Genomic DNA, 21,897 nt, shown 5'->3' on the forward strand with positions numbered 1-21,897 from the left:
GGAGGGGTAGATTGCCAGGAGGAGGTCGTGGCCTGTCGTTGGGCCTTGACAAATTGCCTCTCCAGCGCCTTTTGCCTCTGAAGAGCTAGTTATCTGACCCCTTGGTCTGTTTCTTGCCCTTGGGGCCTGACTGCTCCCAGGGCCTCAGTGCTCTCTTGCCTGCCTGCCAACACACCTGGTGGATGGGCCCAGTTGCTCCTCATCATGCCTAAAAGCCATGGCTAGAATGGCTAGAATGGGAAACAGAAAAAAGGGTAAAAAAAGGATTTCCTGTCAGCTGTTGGATGCAAGGATCAAGGATACCAGTGGCCCTCAGTCGTAGGTTAGTGTTAGGCTTTCAAAAATGGCATGAACTAAAAAATGCTTCCAGCGTCAAGCAAATCTCACCAAGCAAGCTAGGCCATCTGAAAGCCATTCCTCGCTAGACAGCCCCGCCGATCAGATCAGACAGGAGAAGTCGCAGATGGCGACCTGCAAGGGGCAGGTATTCAGCAGGGCTACTGGAGCCAGAGAAAAAAGGATCGTGATTTTTTTAGCATGTAAAATGGCCGCCTGACACTGGAGGAGGAGCAGAAGCTGTAATAGCGCGATTAGCACTCCAAAATGCTCCACAGGGGCCCCTCCACTCCCCCCAACTAATCAAGTTCCAATTCATGCCTGGGAAGAATATTTTAGGGAGCTTTATATAGACCCTGACTATGTAACCAAGGAGAGCCAAGCTAATTTGGATCAAACTCCTTACTGGCCCCCTGTTATACCAGAAGAGATATCCCGGTTGATCAGAGCTCTAAAGCTAGGGCACCTGGTGCTGATAATGTCCTGCCAGAAATAATCAAAAAGAATACCAGTTGGTGGGCTCCAGTTTTAGCATCTCTGTTTACATTTATAGATAAAACAGGCCATATGCCAAGAGATTGGGGAGTAGCAATTATCATACCCATTTATAAAAAGGTAATAGAAATGACCCAGGCAATTATAGACCCATTAGTCTTCTGAACGTTATTAGTAACTGTAATCAGGACCCTGGTCTCAGGCTGCTGTCGCTAAATGCCAGGTCTGTAGTTCATAAGGCTCCCCTCGTCCGGGACTTAATTTTAGACGAGAGGGCAGACCTGGCATGTATTACTGAAACCTGGCTGGGCCCGGAGGGAAGAGTCCCCCTCGTAGAGATGTGCCCAGAGGGCTTTCAGGTGCTTCATCAGCCGAGAGCTCAGGAAAGGGGTGGGGGTGTGGCCATTGTTATCCGAGAGTGCCTAGTTCCTCGTAGGATCCCTGCTCCGGAGCTTGTCGGGTGTGAGTCCCTGCTGGTGAAGTTGGACCTCAAGGGTCAAGTGGGTTTGCTGCTAACGTACCTGCCTCCCAACAGTGTTGCAGCAGCCCTCCCCTCGCTCCTCGAGTCGGTAGCCGAGCTGGCAGTTGAGTTCCCCAGGCTTATGGTTCTGGGGGATTTCAATTTGCCTTCGCTCGGTGAACACTCTGATGGAGCGCAGGAGTTCATGGCTTCCATGACAGCCATGGGCTTGACCCAAGTAATCCGGGGCCCAACTCACTCGGCGGGTCACACTTGACCTTGTATTTCTCTCGGAGCAGTGGAATTGCGATCTTGGTCTGAGGGGTAGTGAGATCGTATCCCTGTCATGGTCGGACCACTACCTACTGAGGCTTGACTTCCGGAGACCAAACCCCCACTGTAGGGAGGAGGAACCGACCAGGTGGTTCCGCCCCAGGCGACTTATGGACCCTTTGGGGTTCCAGACGGAGCTTGGGGTTATTCCTGATACTCTTGCCCACAGTCCGGCGGTGACTCTGGTTGCTGCCTGGAATTCAGCAGCGACGGAGTCTCTTAACCGGATTGCGCCTCTACGGCCGCTCCGAGGCAGTGGATCCAGGAGGGCCCCTTGGTTTACTGAGGAACTCCGGGAGATGAAGCGCCGCAAGAGACGCCTAGAGCACAAATGGAGATCCAGTAAATCCGAATCGAACCGAGCACTCTTAACAGCTTGCATCAGAGAGTACATCAGGGCAATCAGGACGTCAAAGAGAACACATATTGCCTCTCTGATTGCGTCCGCCGAGTCGCGCCCAGCCACCCTGTTCAGGATAACCCGTTCCCTCCTAAATACGGGGGATCCTTTGCAGGGTAGGGCTGAGGATTACGTCCAATTCCTCGCGGACAAAGTTTCTCGGTTTCGGGCGGACCTGGACTCCAATCCTGCAGAACCAGCTGAGGCACTAAGGGATAATCTGGTAAACCATCGCTGGATTGATTTTCAAGCTGTTACCCCTGAGGACGTGGACAAGGCGATGAGAGCTGTAGGTGCCTCCACATGCGTGCTGGACCCGTGCCCCTCCTGGCTGGTTGTTAACAGCAGGGAGGTGACACGGGGCTGGATCCAGGCGGTTGTTGCCGCCTCCTTACGGGAGGGGGTCTTTCCCCCCGCATTAAAGGCGGCGGTGGTGAGACCCCTCCTGAAGAAACCATCCTTGGATCCAGCCGTACTAAACAACTATTGTCCAGTCTCCAACCTCCCCTTTGTGGGGAAGGTTGTTGAGAAGGTGGTGGCCTTTCAGCTCCAGCAGTCCTTGGAGGAAGCCAGTTATCTCGATCCATTCCAGTCAGGCTTCAGGCCTGGCTACAGCACAGAAACCGCTTTGGTCGCATTGACCGATGATCTCTGGAGAGCCAGGGATGGAGGCCACGCCTCCATCCTGGTACTCCTTGACTTCTCGGCGGCTTTCGATACCATCGACCATGGTATCCTTCTGCGACGACTGCGGGAGGTGGGGGTGGGAGGCACTGTCCTACGGTGGTTCTCCTCTTACCTCTCGGACAGGTCGCAGTCGGTGTTAGTCGGAGGACAGAGATCGACCCCTAGGCCCCTAACGTATGGGGTGCCGCAGGGTTCGGTCCTGTCCCCCCTTCTTTTTAATATCTACATGAAACCGCTGGGAGAGATCATCCGACGGCACGGGATAAAATACCACCAATATGCGGACGATACACAGCTGTATCTGTCCGCCCCGTGCCAACTCAATGAAGCGATGGACATGATGAGCCAGGGCCTTGAAGCTGTTAGAGACTGGATGGGGGTTAACAAGCTTGTACTCAATCCAGATAAGACCGAGTGGCTGTTGTGTTTCCCTCCCACTAATTGGCCTAGTGTTCCATCTCTCAGGCTGGGGGGTCAAATTGTACGCCCCTCAGACAGGGTCTGCAACTTGGGAGTCCTCCTGGACCCACAGCTGACTTTCGAACACCATTTGTCAGCTGTGACCAGGGGGGCATTTGCCCAGGTTCGCCTGGTGCACCAGTTGCGCCCCTACCTGAACCGGGAGGCTCTCACAACAGTCACTCGTGCCCTTGTGACCTCTAGGCTGGATTACTGCAACGTGCTCTACATGGGGCTGCCCTTGAAGAGCATTCGGCGACTTCAGCTGGTCCAGAATGCGGCCGCGCGAGCGATTGTGGGTGCACCTCGTTTCACCCACGTAACACCTATCCTCCGTGAGCTGCACTGGCTGCCTGTTGATCTCTGGGTGCGCTTCAAGGTGCTGGTTGTCACCTACAAAGCCCTTCATAGTATTGGATCTGGGTACTTGAGAGACCGCCTACTGCCAATTACCTCCACTAGACCAATAAGATCGCATAGATTAGGCCTCCTCCGAATTCCATCAGCCAGCCAATGTCGACTGGCAACTACCCGGAGGAGAGCCTTCTCGGTGGCTGCTCCGACCCTCTGGAACGAACTCCCCGTGGAGATCCGGACCCTCACCACCCTCCAGACCTGCCCTTAAAATCTGGCTGTCCCAGCAGGCCTGGGGCTAATGACTTTAACCCCACCCGAATGGTATGACTGTTGTGCTTTTTTTTAACAATGTACTGTCTTCTTGTTGTAACTTGTTTGTCTTCCCCTCCCCTTGAAATGTGAGCCGCCCTGAGTCCCCCCAGGGAAAAGGGCAGCATACAAATAAAGTATACTATACTATACTACTATACTGTATACCAAACACCTAAACTATAAACTTCAGGATTGGCTAATTTCAGGGGGGATAATCAAAGATGAACAAGCCAGTTTTAGAGAAGGAAGATCTACGGTGGATCATATCTTGGTACTCCACCATTTAGTACAAAAATACACATATAAAAAAACCCTCTCTTTTTGTGGCCTTCCTTGATTTTAAGCAGGCCTTTGATTCAATATCCAGGATCACCCTCTGGGAGAAATTAAAATGCACCACTATTGATAAACGCCTCCTCTTCCTCATACAAAAATTGTATGCCAATCCCACCTTGAAAGTGAGGTGCAATCCCCAAGGGAGTTTAACCGGTCCAGTAAGGGTACAAAAAGGGGTACGGCAGGTTGCATCCTGTCCCCCTCTTTAACTTCTATATTAATCCCTGGTTGATCTCTTACAGAACCCTGATTTCCACCCTCTTAACCTAACACAACACAAAGTTCCAATTCTCTTATATGCTGCTGCTGCTGCTATTATTTCACAAACCCCTGTAGGACTGAAGAGAGCAATAAGGGCAACACTCGGCTATTGCAGGCAAAACAAGCTGGTCCTTAACTTTGATAAATCAAAAATTTTAGTTTTTGCTAAAAGACCTAGCCAATACCCCTGGAAAATAGAAGGACATAGTTTGGAAGAGGTTAGAACATTTAGATACCTTGGAGTGGTTTTCCACTCGCAAGGGACATGGAAGGCACACCTGGATCACACATTGCAAGCAGCCAATAGGTCATCAAACACAATTAAACATTTCTTTTACACAGGCGGAGGTCAGTTAGTACCTGCTGCCTTAAAACTTTTCGAGGCCAAAGCATTGGCATAAATTCTATATGGGGCACAAACAGGAATCCTTGCAAAGAAAGACTTGCTAGAAACCATACAAACCAAATTCTTGTGAGCCATCTTAGCTGCCCCCAAAGAAACTCCAAATGCCCAGTTAAGAATTAAGACAGGCATGCCTCAAATTCAGGTAAGAGCCTGGAAGACGATGATCATTCATTGTCTTAAAATGCATTTTTTCCCAGAGGGACTGTCTCCACTAGTGTTGACTGAAAACCTCCCCTCCGCCAAAGAAACAGGCAATTGATCACAAGCTGGGCTCACCAGTATTTTTAATGTCTTGCTTTGATTAAGCAAAGCAAGCAGTAATCAATAGAATGAAGGACATGGAGTTCCAAGAAGAACTAAATAGGTTCCCTCTCCACAGTAGGGACAGAATCAAACAGGGTGTGTGGGAATCGGCAAGATATCTAAATGACCTGATCTCCCCAAAACAAAGAATAGTTTTCTTCAGAGCCAGATTTAAAATTCTTCCTTCAGAACTCCTCCAGGGCAGGTATAAGAGAACACCAATAGCGGAACGGGTTTGTATATGTGATAAAGGAAAAGTGGAAGATATCTCACATGTTCTATTACACTGTGAGCTATACAGAGTTTGTAGGTCTGCACATATTCTCCCCTTATTAGAGAGATTGCCAGGGAGGGCAGACAATTTTTATATAGACTTTCTCCTCCAGGACACAAACCTGGCTACCACATATGCAGTGGCAAAGTTCTGTGTTGCTGCAATGTCCACAAGAAAAAAATTGGTCACAGAAGTATAGTTGTTATCTTGTACCAATTATTTGGACATATCTCTAACAATTTCTGGACCATTGTATTTACTCCCATACTTATCAGCTTTGCACCCAAGTAAACAAGGGAGTGACCCAAACAATTTGAGAACATGTATGTTATCATCCACTTTTAACGTCAATACTTTTTAATTATATTTTAATGTTAGTACTTTTAACATATGGTAAAAGGTAATGTGTATTGCTGGTTTTTGACCATAATAAAGATTTATACTTATACTCCATGGGGGCCTGCACGGCTCGCAACAGTCGCCTCCTATCAAGGAAGGCGATCTGGGCACTCCTGCTGACTGCCACAGACTCAGAACGCCATGGTGAAGAAAGGAGAGGGAGGAAAGGGGAAAAAAGCCTTTGAAACTCTCCCCACCTGCCCCAAAGTAAATTACAAGGAAGAACTTCAGATAAAAATTAATCCCAAAATAAAAGGTAATACTACTAAAAGAATTATAAAGGAATAGTGAAAAAGAAAGGAGAGTCCAAGCTTATCTGGTCAAGAACTGCTGGAACTTCTTTAACTACGTCCACTGGGCATAGACTGAATTGAAAAACTGGCTAGAGCAAGCAACCAGAGGGCGTGGCCAAAGAAATTCAATTCACTCCTTGGGCAGAAGGCAGAATTTAACCCATGCTTGGACTCTCCAAGCAGCGCTCAGGAGAACCTGCTTATCTGTGTCTCAGAGAGGCCGGTACAAAAACATCTTCACATTTGCTGATTGGTGGGAATCCACATTGGGAGGGGTTCCTAAGTCCCTTTATCATGGATTGTATAGCCTGAGGGTCCCAGATCCTGCTTTCGATGTGATTTGCTTTCACTCCTTTTCAATAAAAGATTCCTTTTGTAAATACCAGGTTTTCAAGAGTCTATGCTTTTGTCAAGGGTGGGCAAGGCAGGTCCTTACAAATACCTTCCTAAATAGGAAGCCTTCAGCCAGTTGGCCAAAGTGCATTCTAGCAGGGAAATTGGTACGGCCACTAAGAAGGCATTTCTCTTGTCCCCATTAGTTGTTTCCCATATATGGTTGGGACATAGGGAAGGGTTTAGAATTCCTAGAGTGGAAGCTGATTGGAAGACTGATGCTTAAATATAATGAAGCTAATCTTATGGGGACTTGATAACTAATATATTGGATTGTATCCACAATCAATCTAGTAAAAAATAATTTTCACTGTGTTTGGGTACATACATTGGTTAAATCCATAATACGTTTTGCTTTGTTTTGCCAAAATCAGTAAGATCAAGTAATTCTGGTTTGCAAACCATACATTTAATTGTAGATTTGATTTTTATTAAGACCCGGCTAAGTTATAATTTTTAATAAAGTACACTTGGCTGAATTTGTATGTATTAATCCGTGTCATAATTTATACAATATAGTAAGTCAAAACCAAACCATTTTTTATTTTGTTTGATACATAAACCCATCATGCAGGATGTGTGAAGTAAATGACATTCAACAAACCATAGTTTAGCAAATAAACTTTGCATGTTGTACAGATTCGGTCTCTGGTTTAATTACATGCATTCTGTTAAATGATGGAATGAATATCAAATGCTCTGTAAAATAACTAGTTTAAAAATAAGAATATTCACAAAATAAATATATTATATAGGCTTTCTGTTATGTTAACTAAAGTAAGTCCACATACTTAACATAGTTTATTATTATTTTTTGCAAAATTTCTCCATTTTTCTACAAGTAAATGTAATTATCTTAAAATTTTCTTATACGAGAAGTATTTAAGAAGGATGTTTCTTGTTTTGTTTTGTTTCCAAATTTAATTTGCAGACTACCTGCAATTTAGCAAATAGGTTATAGACCTCTAAACAAATGATTGTGCATTCTGCTGCTATAGCTCTTACTTCAGGACCAAATAAAGAATCTCAATCAACAATCATTCTTAGTAATTGACAGTGGTGTAATATAATCCATTTGAATCAATCATCTTTAGTTTTTAAAATATATATTTTTGTTATATAGAATAGAATTCTTTATTGGCCAAGTGTGATTGGACACCCAAGGAATTTGTCTTTGATGCATATGCTCACAGTGTACATAAAACGAAAGACATTCGTCATGAATCATAAGGTACAGCACTTAATGATAGTTATAGGGTACAAATAAGCAATCAAATCACACTAGGAAACAATATAAATTGTAAAGATACAAGCAACAAAGTTACAGTTATACAGTCTTAAGTGGGAGGAGATGGGTGATAGGAACAATGGGAAGATTAATAGTAATGCAGACTTAGTAAATAGCTTGACAGTGTGAGGAAATTATTTGTTTGTTGTTTTGAGGGTAGGAGTTGAAACAATTTATGTCCAGGACTCGAAGGGTCTGTAAATCTTTTCACAACCCTCTTTTTGACAGGTCCTCAATGGAAGGCAGGTTGGTAGTAGTTGTTTTTTCTGCAGTTCTAATTATCCTCTGAAGTCTGTGTCTGTCTGGTTGGGTTACAGAACCAAACCAATTCAGTAAAATACACACCACTTTTTACTTACCATTTACTGTTATCCAAATTCATCCCATTTAACCTGTTTTAGTAATATTTATGGAAAAGTGTAATTATTGTATTTCTTTGGTCATTTGGTGGAGTTTTGTTTTCCGTTCCTGAGTTTCTGGGGCGAGGTGAGGGAATGCTGATCTTGGCAGAAGAAAACTAAGATGTTAATTAAATGATGCAAGCCTTTGATTATTTTCTCTCCCTCCCTCCCCCCCTTTCTTCCACTTTCTGCCACAGCTAGACATTCTTCTCACAAGAAAAGGAAGAACAGAAGATACTACTCAAGTCTTGCTGAGGAAATTAAAGGAACTTCAAGAAGATCCTCTCTGCCTGAATTAAAAGACAGTATTGAATCTCTGTTTGTTTTGCTTATAAAAAGTGAAGTTGCCAGTACCAATATTCCAGAAAGAAAACGACAGAGGAATAACAAGGTTTTTGGTTGCTAGGTTGTTGTTTTTTTCTTATTTCACTTTGCCTGCTTATAGTCTACAGAGATTACAAAAGAACAGGTTCTTTTTCTGTTTTTTTAGTATTTTTGAATGTTTTACACTCCAAATAAACTTTTTAGACTAGATATAGAACTTCATTATGATCATTCTTGGAAAAACTATATATTTTTTTAGTTTGCCTCCTAGTTTTTTCCAGATACAAAGATGTTTTCCTGTCACAGCTTATTACTGTAACAATATTGCAGTATTATTTCTGGATTTAAAAGAAATACGGTGTTCGTGTCACTTCATGAGATACCACTGAGGAATGTGGAGGAAGTTTTATATTTTAGCATTGTGTAACTTAGTTTCAATTTTGAATCTTTAAACCACAGACACACCTATAGAACCAGTTTTATATTGCAAATCCAAATGTAAAAGATGTCTTGGAAGAGAAATTATTTTTCTGTGGGACAGGGTGGTGTGCAAGACATGTTTACTCCACGAAATACAACATCTATAGCACCAAGTAAAGGTCTCATCAATGAGCCAGGACAAAATAGCTGCTTCTTGAATAGTGCATTACAGGTAAGAAATCTGAAATAACAATGTGCCTATCTTTTATATAAAAAACTTTCTAATGTTTTAAAAGCATATATAATTCAATGCTATGGAGTCTTTTGTTGGACCTTATTATAAACTTTATCTCCTCTTAATCTAGTTTTCATAGCATATAACATACATGTAGTCAATATGGATATAAGATATTTAGTATCGTGGATTTGAGTCCTTGTGTTAGTATTTCGCTTTCATTTTTTAAATAACAAGCTTTCAAATTGTTTTCCTGCTTTCTTGCTATTGCCACAATATATATTAAGCACAAATACAACCATGAATGCTTCATTTGAATGAATTTTTGACAGGTTATTGGAGTCTTCTTAATTTCTTTGCATGTGAAAGTAAATAAGACATGAAGTTTGATGTAAAATTTTGTGAATAAGGATTTTGTGGATAAAAGAGACACTTACCTTAAAAAATCTTTTATTTGTAAGAATATTTTCATTCATTATAAAAAATGTTTTTATTCAGTAGTAAAAGAGGGCAAGAAATGTTCTGAAGACTTTAAACATCCTATGTAGCTTGTTCGGCTACATTATCATAAAATAAGAAAATGTCAGAAACACTAAAAGACTAAAGTCATAATTTTAGAATTCTAAAAACACTGCCATATCCACAAGATTTGTAGACTGAAGGCAGCTTTGAACATGGAAATCGGAGCATACATCCTGGATACTTTACTGTATATCTCATAATGTAACACCGTAAAGTAAGATAGTCTGGCCAATATGTTGTAATCAGTTTCTTGTAAATCATAGCATAGGGAATAAAGTTGAGAAATAGGATGGGAGCCGACAAGGAAGAAGCAGAAATATGCATCCACTTAGCAAAAGATAAACATTGTGACCCAACTAAAATGTGAGAATTCCTAGAACTTGACAAGCAACCCAGAGTACTGGACTTACTGGACTTAATCTTCGTAAATGTCAACGTCCATAAGGCAGTGACCGTTGCATTGTGAAGGCCAGGGGCAGGACGTCACGGATTACAGCGCGCCATTGATTCCGATTTAGGGCGGCTTGTTGGGCATCGGTTATCGAAAAATGGAGTGGTTGAAGATCGTGAGCCACTTGGGATATCCATGTTTTCTTTGGGGCATTTCGTGCGATTTTCCACCCATCCGGTCGCAGCGAGTTAATCGATCGGTAAGGTAATCGGCTATTGTCCATACAGCAAACGTGTCCAAACCACCTAAGTCGTTGTCTTCTTAGGTAAAGTTCGATTGTAGTTTGGTTTTTACACAGCTGCAATACCGTTTCGTTTTTCCACCGGTCCCGTAGAGTTATGTGCAGAATGTTGCGCAGGCATCTTAGCTGGAATCGCTCTAATAGGTTCAGGTTCAGCTCAACTGCACCTCGAAGGCAACGAAGGCAAGAGTAGACACGTTTAAATATTTGGGGTCGATCATCGACAGCCAACGTGTAGTGGCTACAAATGACATCAAAAGCCGCATTGGCAATGCTACAGCCGCATTCGCCTCTTTAAGGAAGTGCCTGTGGAGCCAAAATGACGTGACGATTGCGACTAAGATGAGGATATTTAATGCTTCCATCCGCACAATCTTACTGTACGGCTCGGAATTGTGGACTTTACTTAAAAGCGACCTGAACCAACCCAGAGTAGGCCTTGAATTGTTGCATCGGGAATTTCTTTTTTCTTTTTTTGTTCCATCCTGAATCTAGCATTAATGCTGAGATTATTCTCAGTGTTACACATATTAGTATTTCCCATTTTTATTTTTATAATTCTAGCATATGGAAGCTTTAGCTCTAAGTATTATAGCTAGAATGTTAAGCATTACAGCTGATAAGTGTTTTCAACAAAAATACACCAACATTGATGATTTAATGAACAGCAATGAATAAAGGAAGATATTTAAACCCCCTTCCCTCTACTTTTAATATCAAAATATAATTTTCAATAAAATATAAACAGCTAATAATAATTAATAGTGCAATTAACATGAGAGTTTTTATCTAAGTCCTAAAGCCACATATAAACTCATTTGGTAATTAAGGGGCTCCCGAATGTATGTCTATAACATACTGTAAAGAATATCTCATTTAGATCCCTTTTGCTCTTCAAATTAGTCTCTTGCAGTAATAGCATTTTCCTGTAAATACTCATAACAGATTAGATACTTGGTAGACTTGGTAGATCAATATGACTTTTACTGTCATAACATTAATAAAGGAAATTTGTAGTTTACGTACCACTTAGAACAAAATTAATTGATCACTTCGCTTTTTATTCAACATTAAACTTAAAGCAGAGATTTTAAGTATACAGTTCATCTTGAATAAAGTTGACCAAAATTCAGTCAAACGTGTGACTAAAAAAGGGGAGGCAGGTGCAGCAGTGAGGCAGGAGGCCACATGGCGTGCCAGTGCCACCACTAGGCGGGGGTGGGGGGTGAAGCTTCTCTATGCACCCTGCGCCAGCTTACTTCACTGCCCCCGCAGCCAGGCCATCCATGTCCCAACAACTGCCTCATAGCTGTGGCACTGGTGCATTGCTCAGCCTCCTCCATTGCAGCCACAAGCAAACAGAAGAAGTGGGCTGGCGACAAAGCGGGGGTTCTACTGGATGGGGGTGCTGGAGCCGCCGTGAGGCGAGGCAGGTATCAGGGCATAGGTGGCCTGGCACTACACCACACAGCCTCCTGCCCCTCCACAAGCAAGAAGTAGTAGAACTACATGGGAGGAGGGGAATAACATCCCTGAATATAAGCCCTAGTGCTTATTTCACATCTTAAAAGAAAATAAGACCAGTTCTTATTTTTAGGAAAACACCAGTATTTTGAACTATTCCTAAAGATACATTGCTGACCAATACATTTGAAATCGGAAAGCTATTATATGCTCTGTTTTCCTAGCAACTACTCAAAATTCTGGCTGCCATATTTTAGATAATATCTAATTTTTGGCGGATCTTCTGAAATAACCACCCTTGCAGTGTGTTAATCTAACTGAAATTTGACAACCACCACTTTGACCAAGTTAGCATACTTCAGAAATGATCAGGTTAGTGTAACATTTGAAACTCAAATAATACTTTGCATCTCAGTGTCTGGGATTGCCTGAGTATCAAATGCTCCCAATTCCACCCACTCCTTCAAGGGAATGCTGTTCCATTCAAGATGGATAAATCACCGAATTTGGATCAGTCTTGTCCTTCAGAAGGCACACCTCCAGTTTGTTCAAAATTATTTTCATGCTTTGAGATCTGTTTTACTTCCAGACATTGGTTCAGGATATCTACTGCCACATCACTTGAGAATTCCATTACAATTATTCATAGAGACATGCTCAAAGTAGCATTTTGAAACTACCTGACAAATAGAATATAGAAGTAGATCATGATAAAACATTGTTTTCTCAATTTACCCCTCAAGATAATATTTTTATCAATAGCATTGAAAAAGCAGTTAGAGGATCAATAAGGTCATACTCTCAACCACCACTTCTTATTCTAGATATAAACCATCTGCCAGACTGAAACTTGAATCAGGACTGAAACATATTCAACCACCTATTTTAATCCAAATATTTTGGAGCTATGATGCCACTATTTAATTTACCTTATCCAAAAGAGAGAGAATGATGTGCCAACTGTTAACTTAGTTTTGTCCCTAGTTGTCATGAAGCCAGTGAGGTCCTGAGTCATATCAGAGGCTGTGAATGTGAATACTGAAGTCCTTGGGGATGAGAGCTGGGGGTTCTCAGGGCTGTTTCAGTAGTCCTGGTAGGAAGACTGTCTGACAGCAGGGTGTAGTGGACAACATCTCTAGTTCTCTGTCTTGATCCATACTTCCCTGAAGAACACAGGTATTCTAGACACTGGTGAATTTGTTGGTAAAGGAATTAAAGATTATCTTGGCTGTACCTCTCAATAACGATTTGATATGCAGTCGTTTGCGTTGTTGGAAAACATAAAATCTGAGTCTAGAGGTGTTGTAGAGTATACTATGTACAGTGATATATAGATTAACTTTGCTCTTCTGAATCAAATGCTTCATTATATTTTTAAACCTGTTGCAATAAAACTCCCAGAGACCTGCCAATTTGGAGAGGGGGCCAAAATGTGATATGCATTAATATAGAGTTCTACTCTGGACTAGCTCATTTGCTACCTGACTCAGCACACAGCAGTCCAATCAGCAATCATTTCTTCCTCTTTAAGGCAGGAAACACATATCACATTCTTACTAAAACTATAAGTAATTTAACCAGACAATTTTACTTATAGGGATAAAAGAAAAAGAATTATTTGCACATCTATTTGGAAGAGCTACTTGCCTTTTTCCTTTTCTATTTAATAAAGAGCTGGCTAGTCTTGGATTGTCTAGAATAGCAGATGGTCTAATAGGTAAATTATATTCAATATGTATATTTTGGTGTGGATGGAGGATTGGAGGAGTATTCCGGAGCAAAATTTTGTGTGACAACGTTAGGTAGGGTCTTCAGTGAGGAGGAAGATGTCAAAAGGTGGAAGTCAGCAATTTTTGTTTTATTGTTATACATTGATTTTGTGAAAGTTTATGTGACTCACAGTACTTTTACCTTGTATTACTAACTGAAGCAATGTAATGAATTTTGGATACTTATCTGTGATTGCAGTAAAGTTTATGTATGTATTTATTATATTAGCTCCTATTTGATGCTTTTATATAAGACAATTCACTGAGATATTTTACATTTGGACAATATAAAATAAATTATAAAATAAAATCTACTATCTATTAATGGGCTTTATGGCTGGAAAGTTGACAGCTCATGTTCAAAACCTGTGCTCCATGTGGCAGGTTGAGGTCCCATCCTCGTCCCAGCTTCTGCCAACCTAGCATTTTGAAAGCATGCAAATGCTAGTAGGTAAATAGGTATCACTTTGGTGGAAATGTAACCACACTCCATAATGTCATGCTGGTCACCTGTCTATGGAAATGTCTTTGGACAGTGTTGGCTCAACGGTCTTGAAATGGATATGAGTACCACCCCCTATAGTTGGCAATGACTAACAGAGTAAAATTCGCAGGGACTCCTTTACCTTTACCTTTATGTCTATTAATAGCCAACATTGCTATTTAATTGACTATGGTATAGTTTCTCTAGTATTTATTAATATAACTGCTTAATAAATTATGATTGTATATACAGCAGATATTCCCAGATACCAACCTTATATATACCAAGTGTGTTATAGGTTTCTGGTATTTGAGGTGCTCATTGTACATGAGATGTGGCACCACTAATGGGGCCTGCTGGACATGCATGAAAACCTGCCTTGGTCTCTTTCCTGAAAATGAAAGATGCAGAGATGTCTACACCACTGAGTGTTGAAAGTAACAATTCAGCAAAATTATTTTGAATGGTTAAGAGTCTATTATCATCTGTCCCAGACTTATTAAATCTTTTTGAAGCCTGCCATGACAGATTTGCAAGTAATTTAAAAGATATCTTCATGCTAAATTTTCACTGTTTTGATACAGTATCTTGTTCCCCCCTCCACATAGACATTGTATGTTTATGTCTTTAATTTTTCCCCTATCCAAATGTAGGAGTAAGCATATGTCCTTGTTGAAATTCATATTTGCTTGTTTCTGCTCATTCTTTCAGTTTTGAGATTCTCCTGATCCTTCTATTATTTTTAAAGTTCTTTTTTATTAACTTGTGTGCTTTGCATATGTGATCATATTTCCTAGCCCGTCATCCAAGTCATTTCTAAATAAGGTGTTTGAAAACAGAAGCATGTGGAATGCTATTTATCCATTCTAGCTTGAATGTAGCCAGTGACATAAACCCCTTGGATATGTCAAAGAGTATATAATGGTGATTGTTCAACCAATTTGGTATCTATAGTAGGATAGTTTAGCCCACATTTTGCCATCTTCTCTACTACAATCTCATAGAAGACTTTGTTGAATGCTTTATTGAATGTGATGTTTATGTTGCCAGCATACACATGGTCAACTAAGCCTGTCACTATGTCAGACCTGCTCAAGAATTTATTCTAAGTACTCACAAACGGATTGCTGACTAATATATGCCTGAATTTCATCCAATATTAGTATTAAGCTGGCAAAACTCTTCGCTTGGTTGTTAAAAATATATGCTGCCCATACTTCCCCCCCCCAAAAAAAAATTTTTTGGGGGGGGAGTTAAAATATTTAGCCTTTTCCAGTCCTTTAGCACTGAACTTGTCATTCATTATTTCTCCAAAATGGCATTCACAAACTTCTTCAGAATTTTTGGAGTAATTGATTTGGTTCTGAGAAAGTTGTACAAGGGACACTCTGACCCACTTCTATGATGGATCTCTCAAATTATTTAGGTTTTAAATGTGAAATTTACAGGTTTTCAGCTTATCTCATGCTTCTTTGAACTTTTTATGTTTATTTGATGAAACCAAGGAGTGATATTGGGTGGATCCAGTGTATAGAGAATACATTTCTCCATGAAGTGTCACTGAGTTTAGAGAGTCTGCTCCTGAAGACCCTCTCTGGATTGAAATGTTTATGATAACTATCCCCCCATAACGAACATCCTTTAAGGAAGGACTGGGAAGTAAAGAGAGAAATGTCCTTTCAACAGCATACATTATTGGCAAAAATAGAATGTTTTCATCTGTTTTAATCTGAGTTTAGCCCTAATTTTAGGACTGAATTAGCTTTGGTTTCTTTAGAGGAACAACATCTGATTACTTCTTACTATCGGTCCACGGTAGAAACTGTCCTCACAGACTGTATAACAGTATAGTACTCTGGTTTAACAGCCGTGGACAGGAAGGCACTACAGAGATTGATTAATTCTGCATAGAAACGATTGGTTGCCCCTAACACCACTGGATGACATCGCCAGGTCTCGCTGCTTCAGCAGACCAAGAAAGATACTTAGGGATGATTCACACTCTGGCCAGTGTTTCTTTTCGCTTTTACCATCAGGCAAAAGACACAGAAGTATAGCCATCTGGAAAAGCAGGTTTAGAAACAGCTTCTACCCATAGGCTGGCAGACTCCTAAACATTTAGCACCACAAACAGATTAATATGACAAATTTCACTTGTGTCAGTGTAGTGTGTATCCATATACCATGATAGAAGATCATACACCAGAGTAATATATATGTTGCATAGAATATTACGTACATACATAAACATATGACTAGTCCCCACCCCCCAATTACTTGTATAAGGATTATTCTCCATGGTATTGACGGGAGTCCAGGATGGGTTACTGTAGCCTGCTAGCTCTTTGAGTTGAAATTCTGAAGACGCCTTCCTGGTAACAGTCCTCAGTCTTTCAGCTCAGTCTCAGCTCATAGGATGTATCTTCAAGCTCAGGGCTATAGCAAATTTCTTGTGATATTTCTTTTTTCCCTGGATTAACGCTTCAAGTTGTATTCTTGTATGGAATGCACCAGTAGAGGCTAAACCAATTTCATTGTATACATGATGTACAATGGCAATAAAGGCTTTGAACTTGAAGTTTGAACTTTGGTCATTTTGATGTGTGCAGAAACATTCAGAGAAAATACACTTTTGTTGCTTTCCCAGTGGCTTTTTATACTTGTGACTTGGTATCCTTCTGAATCATCTCCATGATAGAGAGTTGAAGATATGCTTTATCTCTGCCTTGATTTGGTTTTTCTTAATTCTGCCTATTCAAGTGGTTCCTACTCATAAACTAAAGAGGATTTTTCTCAATCTTTCCACCATGCCCAGTTCAGATTCCCCTTTTATGTCATCTCCATCCCCTACACATTTTCCTCTTTACATTGTTTTTCTGTTCTTACTAATTCAGCTACCTTGGTCTTTACTACTTCTATAGTTTAAATAGGTAGAATTGCCTCTCTTTCTATCCCTTTCCAGTCCAGTTCCTCCTCTTATGAACATTTCTGTCCTGTATAATGGAAAGGACTATTGCTGTTTGTTCTTGCTTGTATCATTTTCTTTCTTCTCACTTTACCTCTCTTCCAGCCCCATGCATTGCATCCATCTTAATACATCACAATATTTCTCATTTTTAAAAAAACCAAAACCTTTTACGTATAGATTGTAACATTCAAGTAAAGGGATTTTCTGATTTTTTAAATACATTTACAATAAAGATTATAAAATTATTCATCTTACATGGAGATATTTTTCTTATCAATGAATTATTTAGAATGTATAATTTCAAATGTAGTTATACTTTATACTCTCAGATGTTATTAAAACCAGTTTTCTTCCCTAAAACATTCCAAAGAAAATTGATTAAAAGTAATAATACTTTGCTTTCTAGGTACTCTGGCATCTTGATATTTTTCGACGCAGTTTTCGACAACTTACAACACACAAATGCATGGGAGATTCCTGTATATTTTGTGCCCTCAAAGTAAGTGATAGAATGAATTCAACAGGAGTCAATAAATACGTATCTATGTAATTATTAGAAATATCTATATCTATAAAAAGAGTATTAATTTCATTACAAAAATGCATTGATGTTATATTGATTTATAATTTCATATTTATATGTATATTGTTTGTGCAGCATTTTCACTAGATTTGTTGTCCATTCCTCCAAGCATGTCAAGGGATTTTAGAAGTCTGGCATTCACTGGTGTTTTCCCCTCCCCAAACATTGGTAAAAGCTGGAGCCTTTGGGGAGGGAAAACCATCAAGCTAACACCATCCTTCTGAATGGCTCAAAAGGCTGGCTTTCACTATCATTTCCACCAGATTTGAGATGTATTCCTCCAACACACCTTCCTCCATTGATTTTCTGAGGATGCTGGCAGAGACGATTGCAAATGGTGGTCACATTATTGTGGGGCAGTTGTCACAGGTTCTAATAAAATAGATTGCCAAGTACCTGAAATTCAACCACTTGACTGTGGGATGAGACCATTTACAACAGCCAAAGGTGCCTTACAGGCTGCCCAGCCCCTGCTCCAAGAGTGTCATAAATGTGAATGATCATAAAACATCCCGTTAGAAGTCAAGGAGAGGAACCAAACAAATGTTTTCTAGAACATCCTTTATTAGAAAAAACTGGAGTGTTTTGAGTTTTTTTTATTTAGAAAATGGTAGATCATGTTAGGAGTAAATAAAATTATGCTTGAGGAGAAAGTATTTCAACAAAACTAAAATGGGAGAGTATTAAGATAGGCTGACTTCTACATGTTAGTAAGTGTTAACAGTAGTCAACTTTGTTTATTTGGAAAAGATAATGGGGAATAAGGTTATTTATGACTATTAGTTATAATGACTATATATAATCTTCAGAATTAGAAAATTAAACATAATTTGTTGGGAAACATGGATGGGTGAATAATGTAGTATCCAGATTCTTTTCACAGATACAGGTATTCCTCAAGTTACAATCATGAAGCCTGCCCATTGCAGTCATAAGTTGTAACAGTCACAAAGGTGATCAGTCATATGACTGAATTTACAACCTTTCTTGCAGCAATCATTTAAATAAACACTGTGGTCATAAGCAATTGCTGCAGTCATTAAGAGAATGCAATGGTCATTAACCAAACCAATTGTTGCTGTGTGGTTAGTTTTGCCAAAAACTGGAAATAATTGTCAGTTTTCAGCAAGGCTATTGTAAAATGTTTTCATATGTTCATGGGATGATGCAAAAAACCATGAATTCAGCTGGTTATCACGCGCCGAAAATACAATCATGTGACCCTTTCAAAACTTTGAATCTGGGTCATGATTGGATCTTTTCTCATTAGTTCTTCTCTGCTTCTAGTTAGCCATTTGTCCAAGTTGCTATAAGAATTCCTGCACGGGGCAAGGGGTTGGATTATATCATTGGAAGGTCCTTCCCAACTGTCAGATTTCAAGTGTAACTTATGAGGAAATTTAAAAAAAACTGAAGTAAATGCAGCTTTGCTTTTATCAGTCAGTGCTCTTTTGTTTTAACTTTTAGTTTTCTGAGAGTTGTGATTTCTTACAGAAAGCCTGTTTTGAGTGAAAATGTTTCCTTTTCTGAAATATAGTCTTTCAAGTAGCTTATAAAAGCTGACATTTAAAGGCAGTTTTTAATTTAAGATAATTATTGTGTTATATTTTGTAACTTGCTTTTGAATTATAAATAAAACCTGAGAACCCACAAGTGAAAAAATATTTTCTCCTTCAGTCCCCCACTCCCATTGTTCTTAATCAATATATAAAGTTGCAGTTCTTATATGTGCAAAGATTATTTATATTTTGAATATTTTATTCCTCAATATTAATCTTACATTCTGCAATGGTTAATTCATCTCACTTATATTACTTATTTATATTACCCATACTAGTTTCATTTCACAACTTGCCATAACCATAACCTGTTAGTTATTCAGATAAAGAAGCCTTGCATTACATTTTCATCTGAGTTATAACATTGCCAATAAACACAAATGTGAATTTTCATTTTTTTTTAAGTCAATGCTCTTAATGATTGTAGGAGCACATAATAAGCTTTTTTATCTGTTCCTGTGTTGACATCAGTTGAGCATCCTTGCATATATTTTTTTTACCAAACTGATGAATAAATTTTATTGGCAGCTTGTTTATTTTTGCTCATGTAATGAGTAGCAGAAAACTTCCCAGTAGAACAAAACAAGTTACAAAGAATTTGTTTGCTTTTAGGGACTGTGGTGCCAGGATGTAGGACAGGGGATGTTTTGTTGTGGCTAGAGAAGAATGAAGCCTTCATTTGTAGATTCTAATAGTGCCTCTGTCTTACAGGATTTTCATATGACAAAAGCTTGAATTAATTTTCAGGATTGAAAGCGTGCTTTCTGAGATGAAAGATGAGATTCTTAAGTGTTTGCACTAATAAAGGACAAAAAATACTGTTTCGGTTTTGGTGAAAAATTCATAGCCATTTTACAATATAAGAACTAGTAATTTCACTTAGTAATTTCTTCCCTCCTACACTCCCATTTCTGACTCGCATATTACATGCTTCAATCACTAAAAATACTCGCTACGTACAAACTTGAATTGTATTTTCCATTCATGGGACATAATTGTATGAAATACTCCTTAGTAATTTAGGTTACTGAATTAATAAATAGGCTTCGCTTTGGCCAAAAGCCTCATAAATTCTTCTATTTCTTTCTGTTACTTAAATCCTATTAGTTATCATTTATCAATGTTGCTATCAGCTACCTGTGTTGATAAAATACATTTATTTTTAGAGAAAAAACAAATAAAAATACTGCTGATACATAATTATGATAGTATTGTTTTGAGTCTATAGTTAAGACATTTACAAAATAATATAAAGTACATGGGGGAGCAGGACAGCAGTTCTATGGACAGATTAATTTAGATACTCATGAATGCATCAGTCCATTTCATAAATATCTACGCCAGTATCTTAACAATCTGAAAACAAGATGCTACATTCCTATGGAATAAATTAGACAATCGCTCCTGGCTAACAAACTCACTTATTCATCCACACAAATATGGAATACATAAATCATAAAGACCTGCACAAATGCCTATACAGAAAGTCTGAAGCTTCAAATCAAGGCTGAATTAATAATGTGATTATATTGGAAGCCAGTGCATTAAAAGAGAAGTTTGAAAAAAAGCACGGAATGTTGAAAACTTTAAGCAAAAATGGAAATTGAAGCTCAACCACAATCTGGTACAACCATTACATTATCAGGCTATGAACCAAGAACCAGGGGATCTGGCACACATTTGGAATAGAAATTGCTTTTTTTTAAAAATTATTCCCTCTTGAGTGTTTTATTATGAATGTATCAGCCATCAGGTTCCTGGCCAACAAGTGGGAAAACAAAATGTGTTTGTCCAAAAGGTCAAAAACAGCTGAAAAATCTAGGTGATTGGCTGGAAACAAAAGGGTTGCGTCTATGTGTAGATCGGTAATGCCCTTGGAGGTCAAAAATTTGGAAAATACCAAAGTTGACAATGCTAACTTGTCACATGGCCCCCCAACAACAGAAAACAACAGTGATGTGCGGTGAGGTTTATGGCTGGTGAGGCAAAAAGAAAGAAAGAGGCTTTTGGGCGCTGTCAAGAAAGAGGCTTTTGGCCGCTCCTGGCGGTATGTCTACCATACACACACCCTCCCCCCAAAGAATCCCAGACAGACAAACAAGCAGCTTCCCCACCATGGGATTTGTTCTTAACCGACAGAGGGCAAAGGGAATAGAGAGAGGCGGCGGCGAGGCTGCCTTTTGCGGGGAGAGCAGGAGCTTCGCCAACCGTGGAAAGGTGCCCTGGGGCTGGGATCCAAGGCGCGCTTAACTAGGCGAGGAACTTGTGCAGACCCGCTGGGGCGTGGGAACTGAGGAAAAGAATGGAGGGGAGGTGGGGCGTGCGGAGAAGAAGAAGCGTGCCGAGCTGTCATCAGGGCTGCTGAAGCTCGCAAGGGAGATCTTGAAGCGGAGGATCCCAAGGCTGCGGACGCGGGGCTTTGATTTGGTGATTCTGGGATCAGCAGCCACGAGGGATTGGCGAGGATGACCAGCGCTTTTTTCCTCAGCCCCGAACTGGGTTTGATTCCCAGCACACCTCTTGATCGGCTGAAGAGAATGTGATCCAAAAAGGAAAGGAAAGTGTCTGAATTAGGACAGGCAAAGACGAGAATTCCCGCTTGAGGGAAACCCGGTGGGTTTAAATTGAAGTTTGCCTGTTCTTTGTGGCAGCTGCCCTCAATTAGGGATCCCATCTAATTTAAG

At 40.1% G+C, this 21,897-nt stretch overlaps 1 protein-coding gene across 1 annotated transcript in view; it reads left to right on the forward strand.

Annotated features, from left to right (window-relative positions):
- USP54 (ubiquitin specific peptidase 54) overlaps nt 1–21,897 on the forward strand; it is a 108,978-nt gene that overhangs the window by 19,607 nt on the left and 67,474 nt on the right. Inside the window, 3 exon segments of the mRNA XM_032231577.1 lie at nt 8,391–8,599; nt 8,977–9,169; nt 17,478–17,570. Of these exon segments, the coding sequence (XP_032087468.1) occupies nt 9,023–9,169; nt 17,478–17,570 (240 nt within the window). The 5' untranslated portion in view covers nt 8,391–8,599; nt 8,977–9,022.

This window comes from Thamnophis elegans, chromosome 15 (assembly GCF_009769535.1).
Source record: "Thamnophis elegans isolate rThaEle1 chromosome 15, rThaEle1.pri, whole genome shotgun sequence".
Lineage (NCBI taxonomy): Eukaryota > Metazoa > Chordata > Lepidosauria > Squamata > Colubridae > Thamnophis > Thamnophis elegans.